The sequence below is a fragment of the Leuciscus leuciscus genome (assembly GCF_965113295.1).
Source record: "Leuciscus leuciscus genome assembly, chromosome: 4".
Lineage (NCBI taxonomy): Eukaryota > Metazoa > Chordata > Actinopteri > Cypriniformes > Leuciscidae > Leuciscus > Leuciscus leuciscus.
In genome coordinates, this window is record NC_138728.1 from 22,594,814 (window position 1) to 22,608,923 (window position 14,110).

At 40.5% G+C, this 14,110-nt stretch overlaps 1 protein-coding gene across 2 annotated transcripts in view; it reads left to right on the forward strand.

Moving 5' to 3' along the window:
- Positions 1-14,110, forward strand: part of tafa5a (TAFA chemokine like family member 5a) — a 169,976-nt gene that overhangs the window by 137,722 nt on the left and 18,144 nt on the right. For both annotated transcript variants that reach the window (XM_082167464.1, XM_082167465.1), the window contains exon 3: positions 226-353. In XM_082167464.1, the coding sequence (XP_082023590.1) occupies positions 226-353 (128 nt within the window). The remainder of the gene's footprint in view (positions 1-225; positions 354-14,110) is intronic.

Genomic DNA, 14,110 nt, shown 5'->3' on the forward strand with positions numbered 1-14,110 from the left:
CAGAAAGTGCTTTTTCCAACCTAACAAACAGTATTTTGTTTTCTTGAAACTTGTGCTTGTGTTGTCTTTATTTCAAATAAATTACTGTGGGTTTCATATTTTGTCATCTAATACAAAGACATTCATACATTGTCCAGAAGCTTTTGGGGAGATGTATTATTGTTGTGTTTGTGCTTGACTTCCTGATTATATCATCTTAACCTTTTCTCTGGTCTTGATCCACAGCTCGTATTGTGAAGACCAGGCAGTGGTGTGACATGGTGCCCTGTCTAGAGGATGAAGGCTGTGACCTGTTAGTAAACAAATCAGGCTGGACTTGTACACAGCCCAGCGGCAGAGTGAAAACTACAACGGTGAGACTTACATATTCTCATAACCACTACTCTTAAAGTGACTATGTTCGCAACTCTCAATTCCATAATGTCACATTTTAGAGTGAAATGGGATGTTCAGTGAGAGAGAGAGAAAAAATGGAGCAAGGCTTGATGTTATCCATTGGGATTTGATTAGGATGTGAAAAATGAGCTTTCATTCCAGAGTGGAAGTCAGCAGAAAAGAATAGTGTCTTGAGAGGCAGTGCATATTATATTTTAATGAAAGATTATAAAGCCATTATGCATGTCTTAATAAAGACTAAATTATAATATTTATTTTTTACTTTATAATGTGTACAGATGAATTACACATAATAGCACCATCTGCGTAGAAAAATGTATAGGTCAGTTCTGATTTCATGTGAATGGGAGGTGTAACTCAGAGATTTAGAGCATTCAACTACCAAACATTAAAAAATAGGCCAAAAATTCATAAGCATTTTATTTTTATTTTTTTTATGATTTTATATAATCTTTTAAGTCACACTTTATTTTACAGTTCTGTATTTGCTTTAGTAATTAAAGGTACAGTTAGCAATTTCTCTGTAAAATAACGGTACAATACTGGCAGCAGAGTTGCCAGCAATCTACTGTAATTCTACGGTATGGATACTGTGAAATTGCTTTACAGATTATTACCGTAAAAACAAAATACAGTATTTTCCAGTATTTTTTTATTTTCATTTTAAAGTAAAATACTGGCAGCAGAGATGCCAGCAATATACTGTACTTCTATGATATCAATACTGTAAAATTAATTTACAGCCATTTACGGTAATACATGCAGTACATTTCTGTGATTATTTCAATTTACAAACACTCTAAAAAATGGTGTGTCATTTTGGCAACAACTCTAGGTCAAAAAGGAAACTTTAAAATAGGTTGGAAATTAAAATCACTCAGGAAATTACTACAGCAAAAACGCAGGCAACAGTAATAGGCTAATAAAAAGGTGAACAGTATGTTACTGTTAGAATTTGGCCGTTTTTTATAGCAATTTTATTTTTATTTTTACAGTGTGATAACCCTTGTTTTCTAGTGATATTGCTCTGACCTTCTCTCTTTTGTAATGTCTCTCAGCCATCTCTTTTTCTAAAGTCTTTCTTCAAAACTCCCTCTTGCTCACTCTTTCTCCTCCCCCATCATACACCCCCTACTGCTGATTGGCTACCACAAGTGTGCTATGGTGCTCGGTCCGATCCACTTTCAACAGCATTTTTTTTTTTTTTTTTAGATAAATACATTAACATAGTGTAGTGTTTTGTTCTTCCCTCAGGTCTTTGCAGTCTTTCATTAAAAATGAGTGACTCTGAAACAACTTTACTTTTTGCCTGATATAATTTTTTGAACACTTCCCCTCAAACCATTTGTCACATTGACGACTTTTAACCATCCAATTAATTCCCAACTCACAAAATCAAGGCTACCTAACATCTTATTTTTGAATAAACTGAATATTGTGTACAAGGGTCTTATGAAAAGAAAGGGGAAATTGTTTGTTCAGTTGGGCAAAGGAATCATGTCATCAATGTGTGGTGAAATCCAAAATAAAGAGATGCGTGAATCAGAATGACTGATGAAATAGACTGTAATAAACACAAAGAGTGAGAACACTACACATTCACATCTACTTTAAAGCAGAACACTGAACTGAGGAAACAGAGGGCTTGAATACAGTGGGGCAGGCAATCAAAGAAACAAGGAACAGGTATGCAAAAATCAAAAACCATGGTAACAAATAAAAAGACAGTAACAATGCAAACCATGACCTAGAAACTAAACATAACATGACTATGAAACCTAACATGAACTGACCGTGACACTTAGTAGATTTGAACTTTTAACATTCAAATGTTTCATTTGAATCATTTGAGTGAATTATTCAATGACTCACCTATAACACACTCACTTGTCCCCAACTGATGGCATAGTGATGTAACCTGCAGGAAAGGTAATTGAACAAATCACTGAACGAATATAAACAAAATTTGAACGAAATTTAGTGAACAGTTTCAGAAGATTTACTGGTATGAATCAAAATCCCCAGCACTAGTCGCATTAAAAAAGTAAAATGAGCAGCAAATGTTGGTTCATGTTGACTTTAACTGTATCACTTGGCTCTATATAGAGCTCTTCAGACTCTATCATAAGACATGTCGATCCATTCTAAGCTGACTGCTGTCAACGAGAAGAACTGAGGATGTTTACTAATGGTAATTAGATCACGCTTAGGGCTAATTATGTGAACAGATGGGTGATCACGGCAGGTATATAGACGAGACGTAGAAGAAATAGGAGGAAATGAAAATGTGGTCGCACAACAACTCAGCTCCTCAGCAGCTCTTCAGCTTAAGCTCGGAAGCAAACAGACTGGCTAAACCGACCGTCAGCTAACTGTCTCACGTCACTGAGGTCAGATAAAGCACATCACATAGAGACCCTTTCACCTAGATATCATCATATAGTGTCTGTTCCCCCGAATTAGGACATACAAAAAACTCCTAAACCCATTTAAGGTTAACATTTTTATTGATGTTCAACAAATAAAAAACAGATATAATATGGATGAACAAATGATAAAGCTTGGGTTGCTGAATATTCGATCCCTTACTTCAAAATAACTTATTGTTAATGATATGATTACAGATTATAACCTAGATGTGCTGTGTTTGACAGAAACCTGGCTAAAACCAGACAATTACATTACTTTAAATGAGTCCACCCCTCAAGATTACTGTCATAAACATGAGCCTCATCTGAAAGGCAAAGGGGGAGGTGTTGCTGTAATTTATAGTAATATCTTCAGAATTACTGAGAAGTCTTGTTTGGTGCTTGTTTGGTGTTGGTGCCTAATGTAACACTATCTAGTGTAAATGATAAATCCCATTTGAGATTTGTGCTGGCTACTGTCTACAGGCCACCGGGGCACCATACAGACTTTATCAAAGAATTTGCTGATTTTCTGTCAGAGTTAGTACTGGCTGCAGATAAAGTCCTAATTGTTGGTGATTTTAATATACAGGTAGATAACGAAAAAGATACATTGGGATTGGCATTTAAAGATATTAACTCTATTGGAGTTAGACAACACGTGTCAGGACCTACTCATTGTCGTAATCATACTCTAGATCTAATATTATCACATGGAATCAATGATGATGCCGTTGAAATTCTACAGCAGAGCGATGACATCTCAGATCATTATCTAGTCTTGTGTATACTTCATTTAGCCAAGGCTGCAACGTCAACTCCGTGTTAGTTAGACCTATCATTTCTGCCTCTAAAGATTGATTTATTAATAATCGTCCTGATCAGTTTCATCATCTCAGCATCCCAGATAGCTTTGAAGAACTCAATATTGCGACAGAAACGTTTGACTCTCTCTTTTCCAGCACCTTAGACACAGTTGCTCCTTTGCGCTTAAAGAAGATTAAAGAAAATAGTCCAATGCCGTGGTACAACGAGCGCACTCAGGCCCTTAAGAGAGCAGCCAGAAAAATGAAGCGCAACAAACAAAACAAAACTATTTTTTTCACATTTCATAGAAAGAGAGCACGATTGCATACAGAGAGGCCTTAAAAGCTGCTAGATCTGCTTATTTTTCAACCCTATTAGAAGAAAATAAACAGTGGCTAAATTAACGAAAAATAAATCTTCAACCCCATACATTTCCAAGCAGCACAGCAGTAATGACTTTATGAAATTTCTTTAATAACAAGATTGATAATATCAGGGAGAAAATTATAACTATGCAACCATCTACTACAGTAGATTGTTCTCCTTGAGGAAAAATGTTATTCATTCATTGCTATAGGAGAGGAAGAATTTTCTAAACTCGTTAAATCATCTAAATCAACAACATGTATGTTAGACCCTATACCGAATAAGCTACTGAAAGAGATGCTTCCAGAGGTCATCCTCTTCTTAATATCATTAATTCATCTTTGTCATTAGGGTACGTACCAAAAACTTTTAAGCTGGCTATGATTAAATCACTTGTTAAAAAAACCCAATTTGATCCTACAAAATTAGTCAATTACACAACTCACAACTATGTTCCTTTTTAGATAGAAATGGTATCTGTGAGGATTTCCAGTCAGGGTTTAGACCGTACCATAGTACTAAGACTGCTCTCATTAGAATCACAAATGATTTGCTCTTATCATCCAATCGTGGTTATATCTGTCTATTAGTGTTACTCGATCTTAGTGCTGCATTTGATAATATTGACCACAACATTATTTTAAATAGACTTGAAAATTATGTTGGCATTAGTGTAATTGCATTAGCATGGTTTAAATCATACTTATCTGACCATTATCAGTTTGTGGCAGTAAATGAAAAGCTGTCTTATAGACCCTTTTACAGTTGGTAAACATGGTGACGTATTTGTGTGGACGGGGCTTAGCTGGAGGCAGAAAGATCCCTCTGGCCGCTTCACTAACGCTAGTTTGCAAGTTTTGTTAGCTGGCTTTTTAACAATGACTGGAGAAAATCCGATTTTGTCTTAATGTGCAAGGTCACTCACTGTCCAGGACCGCAATTGCTATTTGCATAAGTTAATTTTAACGGACGGAACCAGATGACCGTACACGCTCAGTCAATGGACGATCTGACAGGATTAACGTTAACGCTACCTCCGGTTGAGTGGCCTGACTTCTACACCTACCCGATAGAGAAACCGAGGGTAAAGAGAAACTGAGGGCATATTTAAATGCCTATAACTATGTGCTGAATGGTCATGTAAAGACTTGTGTGGTACGATCCGCAGTTCTGCCTAGCCAGCGCCAAGAAGACGACAATGTAAAGAGTGACACTACGGTGCAATTTTAATGATATGAATATTTTCTAGAAATAAAAATTCCAGATACAGCATACTCATTTTTCATCGATTCTTGCACCCAACAACACAACAAGATGACATTTAATAATAAAAATAATAATTTAAGCTCCTTATTATGTCGCCGAATCTGTGCTGGTTTGTATTGGCCGCCTCCAGTTTTCCTTTTGTTTTGCCTCCAGCTAGCGCCGTGACGTAACTGTGACGTCGGCGCAAAAGGGGTCTATTGATCAAAAGTTCAGTATGGCGTACCACAAGGCTCTGTACTAGGACCGTTGCTGTTCACTCTGTACATGCTACCCTTTGAAAATACCATTAGGAAGCATGGCATTAGTTTTCACTGTAATGCTGATGATACTCAGCTCTATATGTCTTCACACCCTGACGAAACTTACCAATTCACAAAATTAACGGAATGCATAGCTGATATAAAAAAATGGATGACTAGTAATTTCCTACTACTTAATTCTGAAAAAATTGAGATTCTAATTATTGGACAAAAAACGTACTCGCATAAGAACCTAGAATACTGTCTAACACTTGATGGCTGCTGTGTCAAGTCTTCGTCGTTGGTTAGGAACCTGGGTGTGCTCTTTGATACTAATCTTTCATTTGAAAGTCACGTGTCTAGTATCTGTAAAACCGCATTTTTCCATCTTAAAAATTTATCTAAATTACGTCATATGCTCTCATTGACAAATGCGGAACAATTAGTTCATGCGTTCATGACATCAAGGCTAGATTATTGTAATAATATTATGGGTGGTTGCCCTGCATGCTTAATAAGCAAACTACAGCTGGTCCAAAACGCAGCAGCTAGAGTTCTTACCAGAACCAGGAAGTGTGACCATATTAGCCCCGTTCTGTCAACACTGCATTGATTTCCTATTAAACATTGTACAAATTAAAAAAGTTGGCTGATTACTTACAAAACCTTCCCTTTCCTTTACCTCTGTACAGATAAAACTTTTTTTCGGGATAATTCCGGTTAATCTCTTGTAACGACAATGACTATGACATGCGGTCACATGCTGTTCAAATTAGTAAATCCTGATCTCCAAGTCTGCTTGAACGGTCAAAATTGCATCTTTGTGGCTCCCCCGAGGGACATTTGAGTCACATAAGGAAACCCTGTTTTCTTAGAATCCCCTCTAAAACCCCCATTTCAGCTCTGGACTCCCTGTGACTTTTACAACCTCACAGACTCGTGACATTCCAGAACACACACACACGTACACACACACACACACACACACACACACACACACACACCAACATCCTTTTGTGTTTAACTTAAAATGTGTGTAACTCAGACTGGTATCTGAATTTCCTGTATGTATGTGTGATTAATGTGTTGTGATCATACAGTTATGATCTTCGAGTGTTTGGATCTGAAATGTATTTTTGAAGAATGTTCTCCCAGTAGAATCGCATCCCGTAACCCGAGCTCATTGGCAGGTCATAAAATTTGACCACAGAGCTATCCAGCCCTATGCATGAGATAACAGGGTCGCAACATTCCAACACACACACACATACAAACACACTCTGGACTGTGAAACAGAAACCCCCTACAGAAAAGGACTTTTACCCATAAAGTCACTCCTAAAGGTACTAAATATATAAATTTGTGTGTTAAGAGGTGTGTGTAACCCATAGGAAAGCATATGTCCTATTTGTGACCTTAATAGAACTGCTATTGCCTATACAAATGCATAATAATGTATCGTTGCATGGCTACAACGCCTAGATTCTATTTTTGATATCTTTGTAATCCTCTCCAGCTAACGGAGTTGAATTCCTATAACAGAATTCAGTGATGCGCATTGTTTTATAAGTTCATATGTCTGGAGAAAATCCTCTCCAGTTAAAGTCAATCATGACTCATTCGAGTGGGCGTGTCTAACCGGACAAAGGAATCTTCCCGCTCGAAAAATCTCGACAGCTGATTCGTCCTTCACGAAGGAGGGGACGGCACCTGGGACACTGATAAAAGTCCAAAATCTCTTCTCTCATCGATCCCACCTCTTCTTCTCTTCTCTTCTCTTCTCTCCTCTCTTCCAACTCAACTCATCCAACTTCTCTGGACCCTCCTCCCCGGCGCAGCGTTTCTCCAAGGAACATCTGAAGGAGGCCCTGGCCTTCTCCTCGGACCAACACATGTTCGAGTCGTAGCTCCCGTTCGTTGCAACTAAGATTTCCAGCCTCTCCCATCCCGGGAGACGAATCTGAACTTTTCCGGTAACGTTAAATTCAAGTGAGCCTTTACATCGTTTTTCGAAACGACCCAGAAGAAGAAGCTAGACGCAAACCAGCCGGACACGCGCACGCGCGTCCCCTTTTCAGCATCACACGGAAAGAGTACCACATCTCGCAAGTATATTGATTCCTATAAAAGCTGTTCCAGGTGTCTAGGTCTTAGGTCTGTGAATTAAGTTACCCTCCATATCTTATATCTTTCTTTCTTTCTTTCTTTCTTTCATGTCATTCATTCCGATCACGTCATGCTATGTTTTATGTTTTTGTTCGGTTAAATGTGTGTCTGTTTTCTCGTTTGCATTTTACGTACGTTTATATTTGTAGCTTATAATCTCTAGCGTGTGCCATTTTATTAATAAACCCATTTATACTTTTAACTGGCTCTGTGTTTGAAAACCCACTTTTTATAAAGTCAATGAAACAAAAGATCTATAAAGCTACAGGCTCTATAATATTAGACTACATTCAGTAGTTTTAATTAATAAACTCAATAAAGTTTAATGTTCTTGGCCAGAACCTAAACTTTAGTGGAGTTTGTGAATACCCCTTCTTAACTGTACTGACCTTACATCTACTCGCTGGCCGAGTTAAAGGTTGGTCAGACCAGTTACAGAACGAGGCATTTCCTATAATAAAAAAATAAATAAATGTACATGCGACTTATGAATTATGACCATGAGTCAGAGATATTAATATCCCAAGATTCCCCATATTCTTGAGCTAATTCATATTTACCCAGATGCATATTCGTTACATTTTTGGTGGAGAATGCGGGCAGTTTCAAACTTCATTTTTGTGGGCAAATTCAGTTTCAGTTGAATGTGTATTATTGGTATTAATAATTGTAGGCTATACGCGCGTTTTGAATTGTGAGAAAAGTCGCCAAGGCGAACTCACCCAGCTGATGGCGGGCACAAAGCCAGCCCAGCTCTGCTAAAACTGCAGTTCATGACATTACATCTGTCTCTGTAAAGACGAAACAAAACTCTTTGCAGTTGATACATGTAACATGATTTAAACCGACTAAATGAAGACGAAGGATCTCTTTTAGGACGAAGACGTAAATCTGATAGTTTTTCAGTCGTAATAGGCCTTATTAATACGTTAACGGTAAACTCCTGGTCAGAAATTGGCCTCGCGATCCAATTTCGTAAACCTACGCAAAAATCATAAAAGTGCTATTTTGATTAATGCTTATGGGAGATGAGCAGATGATAAGTCCTGCTCACAGCTGTTCTGATGCCTGGTGTGCTCACAGCTTAAGTAAATAGATGTTCAACGCCTGTTTGCTCACAGTTTCTAGTGATTAAAACACGAAGTTTTAATACCTGTTGTTATTGTAAACCATGTATAATATGTAATTGGAGGCCAGTTTTATGAATTAAGAAAACGGATGATAATCCCTGTTCTCCTTCTTTAAACCGTCTCATGTGTATAATATATAATGTGTAAATTGGAGACCAGTTTTATGAATTAAGAAAAGATGATAATCCCTGTTCTTATTCTAAAACCGTCTCAATGTGTAATGCATAATGTGTAATTCCTGTTAGTCACATGTTGTGAAACTCGCGTCAGTCTTCCGCATGCAACAGAAGCGCAAAACACCACGTGATTCCAAAAAAAAAAATCTGCTGAATTACGCCACTGACCGACACTAGAGGGCAGCCTCTAAGTCTGGGGCAGTTCTCAAATTACGCGCCCCCAACCGACGTCATCCTGCGTGAGCGTCGCCTCCCACTGACGTCAGCCTGCGCGAGCGCAACTACGCCATCTCGTGGCGTTCTAAGATAATACTTGCTTTCAATTTCTTTTTCTCTCTGCATTCATTTTTCTCTCTCAAATACTTAACTGCATTCAAGCTTAGCTTATGCTGATATTATTTGGAGTTAGACAATTCCTTTTTCTGTTTTCGACGGTCACACTTTAAGTTAAGTTCGAAAAAAAAAAGGAAAACTTTTCGAATTAAAAACTTAGATTCGATTCACTCAGTTCATTGATAGGTCCGCCTAGGAAGAAGCACGCCACCGTGTGGCGATCTTGGGTCGACTTATCAATATCTGTTTAACCCCCAGTCTGCAATTGAAGTGTCTCATTGCCACCCTTTTCGTTTGATTATTTTTTTTTTATAATCAATACTAATAACTTCAGTGTTATTGTAAGGATTATAGGAAGTCATTCTGAATTTCAGTTTTGATTATTTTTAGTATGGATACATCACTGTTATCATTCTAATTTTCTTTCCTTCCTTATTATTAGTATTTTGGACCTCTCCTTGCATGCTTATTTGAATTTTAATTTAAACAAGTTTGCATTTTTCAAATTGTGTCTATTCAACCAGGTGGACCACTGAGAGGAAACACGGCCCTCACCCTTGTGGCACAAACCCACTGCCGGGGCCTTTTCCTCTGCCTGCGTCTCAAACCTGTGTTGTTTATTCAAATTTTATTTCATTGATAATTATTTTTCTCTTCCCTCTTTCTCCAGTCTCTCCAAGGGGGGGGGGGGGGGGGTAGGTTATTCTGATAATTACAACCAATTATCGTAATTTCCTTTGTTGTATCATTATTTTAGTAAAGCCTTTGCCTCTGACTCCTGCATACCTATTTACTCAATTTGATGAAACCAGAAAGCCTTAATTTACTTTAAGTCCAACATTGTAATCCCTCATTGTGTATCTATTGGCAGGACTCAGTCAGTGCACTGTGGTGAATGAGACGTCATCACTGGTTGGTTTCCGGTGGGCGGGGATCATCTGTCCGACGTTACTGACACTGCACTCCTTCTGGTGTTGGGACCGTCGGAGGGTCTGACCGCGCCCGCTGGTTTCCACCTGGATGACCTCTATTCACCCCAGGTGAACTAAAATTTGATAGAACCCATCCACTTATTAGGAACCACAGAATACTAGCTATTCCTTCGGGTGTATTTTAAGTGCTTGGACTCACCTTTCTCTCTCTAAGACAGACTTTCTTTCGAGGTCCTGTCCCGATAACCCACGCATCTCCTGGCCCGATCAGGAACTCTCGCAGTGTTAATAAGGCTTAGGCCTCTTTATTTTATTTTATTTTATCTTATTTGATTTATTTTCCTTAAATAACGCTCCCCGTGTTATTGTTTGTGACATTTCATTGCAGACCAATTCACTTCCTTGTGTTGTGTTTCCCTCTGATCTTCCCTACCTTCAACCTTGTCTCTTTCTCCACTCTGTTGTGATTTGTTTCTTTCATTTCACTTAGACACAGAACCTAAGAGAGACCCCAGGAAAAGCTGAATAATAGAGTGACGATCAAAGCGGGCGTCGCTAGACGACCCCCCCAGGCTACCGCCTGTCCAAATTTCTATTGTGGGTTTCATCCATACCCACGAAATTGGCTCAGCTAACTGTCGGCATCAGTTAGCCCCGAAATTCTCATAAACGGCATAGCCCGTATGAGTATAGCTCATTTGACCCTAAAACAAACTTGCATTTTGTCTCTTTTTGTGTGTGCTGTGCTTCTCTCGCCAACAGTAAGCCGAGATGTCGAGCTCACCCTGTCCTGCAGTCCGCTGGGACGACCTTGAGGCATGGCTGAGGGACATAACAAAGACCGTGCTGCCCCAGGACCCACATCGCTCGAGCCAAGAGCAACGGCACACAGACCTTACCACAGAGAATCAACACCGTTCCAGGCCAGCAGGTGGCGGCACGACTGTGACGGTGCCCGTCCAAAGCGTCGGACCGACCGCTCGGAAAGATTCTGGAACCAGCATCACCCGCCGTCCAGAACTCCAAGCCCAGACCGTCGAACCTGTAACCACTCTCTCCAGAACACTGGTGAGGCAGAGTCTTCTTACATCACAGATGAAGACAGTGCAGCCACGTCTGACACAGACACAGAAAACGAACACTGACACCTACTGCTTCAAGGTCCTGACTGACCTGCAGTTGAGTAACCAAACCAATGTCTGCGCCACATACAGACAACCCACCCACCCACCCTAACCATTGCAGTGATTACACAGCACAAACGAACTTTACCAACTACACTGCACGCCTCAGAGCCGCTAAAACGCTACCTCCGCTGTGTACAAAGAAAGTCATGCGGGCCTCTGATGAACAGACTTTTCCTATGCCACCACTTACCCCTCCACCACCCTCGCAGGCCATCCGAGCTCACTGACAACCAGTGCCTCAGACAGCTGTCTGCCACCACGCACATGTTGCGTTCACAAGACTTCAATACGCATTGTGCACCTGTTGCCATCACAGCGCCACAGCTCGTAAAGCCACAAAGCACAAGGGGGGGGGGCAGGCGTAACAATGACGCCACATGTGCCAAAAAGCCATGCATGGGACATCAAAGCATGTGGCATACCAACCTCAGCGAACCAAAAAGACTGTCCTAAACCAACTAAGGACCTCCATCGCTGGAATTTTTTTTTTCCTCTCCTTCTCTCTCTCTCTCTCCCTATCGCCTCTAACAGGATGCAGGCCGCAGTGGTTCGCGAGAAAGCAGCCACACTCACCAGGTCTGGCATCCGGCATCGCACGGAGAGAGCAACCCTGAGTCCTGAACACCAAGGCAGGACTCGCACTCAACACAGTCCCTCCAAGCATGGGCAACCGCCCAGCCTGAACACCTCACCTGTGTCCATACCTGGACCCCAGATGACACTGTGCGGTGCACCTCCACGGTAACCGACCACGCCCTGACTCCCGTCTTGGCTTTCACCCTGTACCAGACCCTACCAAATGTGAGCAGCCACAGCAAAGCTCACAAAGCCGTGTCTGGTGGTTTCCTATGGAACCGCAAAAAGGGGGTCCCGATCCGGGGCTCGCCTAAACCTCATTTGACCTGAGTCCTCAGTCATCAGCCGCTTGCCATCGACCATTGCGCTAATTTGTTGTTCGATAAAGTCCTTCCGAGGTCTTTATCTAACAAAAAGGGGGAATATGTAACGACAATGACTATGACATGCGGTCACATGCTGTTCAAATTAGTAAATCCTGATCTCCAAGTCTGCTTGAACGGTCAAAATTGCATCTTTGTGGCTCCCCCGAGGGACATTTGAGTCACATAAGGAAACCCTGTTTTCTTAGAATCCCCTCTAAAACCCCCATTTCAGCTCTGGACTCCCTGTGACTTTTACAACCTCACAGACTCGTGACATTCCAGAACACACACACACGTACACACACACACACACACACACACACACACACACACACCAACATCCTTTTGTGTTTAACTTAAAATGTGTGTAACTCAGACTGGTATCTGAATTTCCTGTATGTATGTGTGATTAATGTGTTGTGATCATACAGTTATGATCTTCGAGTGTTTGGATCTGAAATGTATTTTTGAAGAATGTTCTCCCAGTAGAATCGCATCCCGTAACCCGAGCTCATTGGCAGGTCATAAAATTTGACCACAGAGCTATCCAGCCCTATGCATGAGATAACAGGGTCGCAACATTCCAACACACACACACATACAAACACACTCTGGACTGTGAAACAGAAACCCCCTACAGAAAAGGACTTTTACCCATAAAGTCACTCCTAAAGGTACTAAATATATAAATTTGTGTGTTAAGAGGTGTGTGTAACCCATAGGAAAGCATATGTCCTATTTGTGACCTTAATAGAACTGCTATTGCCTATACAAATGCATAATAATGTATCGTTGCATGGCTACAACGCCTAGATTCTATTTTTGATATCTTTGTAATCCTCTCCAGCTAACGGAGTTGAATTCCTATAACAGAATTCAGTGATGCGCATTGTTTTATAAGTTCATATGTCTGGAGAAAATCCTCTCCAGTTAAAGTCAATCATGACTCATTCGAGTGGGCGTGTCTAACCGGACAAAGGAATCTTCCCGCTCGAAAAATCTCGACAGCTGATTCGTCCTTCACGAAGGAGGGGACGGCACCTGGGACACTGATAAAAGTCCAAAATCTCTTCTCTCATCGATCCCACCTCTTCTTCTCTTCTCTTCTCTTCTCTCCTCTCTTCCAACTCAACTCATCCAACTTCTCTGGACCCTCCTCCCCGGCGCAGCGTTTCTCCAAGGAACATCTGAAGGAGGCCCTGGCCTTCTCCTCGGACCAACACATGTTCGAGTCGTAGCTCCCGTTCGTTGCAACTAAGATTTCCAGCCTCTCCCATCCCGGGAGACGAATCTGAACTTTTCCGGTAACGTTAAATTCAAGTGAGCCTTTACATCGTTTTTCGAAACGACCCAGAAGAAGAAGCTAGACGCAAACCAGCCGGACACGCGCACGCGCGTCCCCTTTTCAGCATCACACGGAAAGAGTACCACATCTCGCAAGTATATTGATTCCTATAAAAGCTGTTCCAGGTGTCTAGGTCTTAGGTCTGTGAATTAAGTTACCCTCCATATCTTATATCTTTCTTTCTTTCTTTCTTTCTTTCATGTCATTCATTCCGATCACGTCATGCTATGTTTTATGTTTTTGTTCGGTTAAATGTGTGTCTGTTTTCTCGTTTGCATTTTACGTACGTTTATATTTGTAGCTTATAATCTCTAGCGTGTGCCATTTTATTAATAAACCCATTTATACTTTTAACTGGCTCTGTGTTTGAAAACCCACTTTTTATAAAGTCAATGAAACAAAAGATCTATAAAGCTAC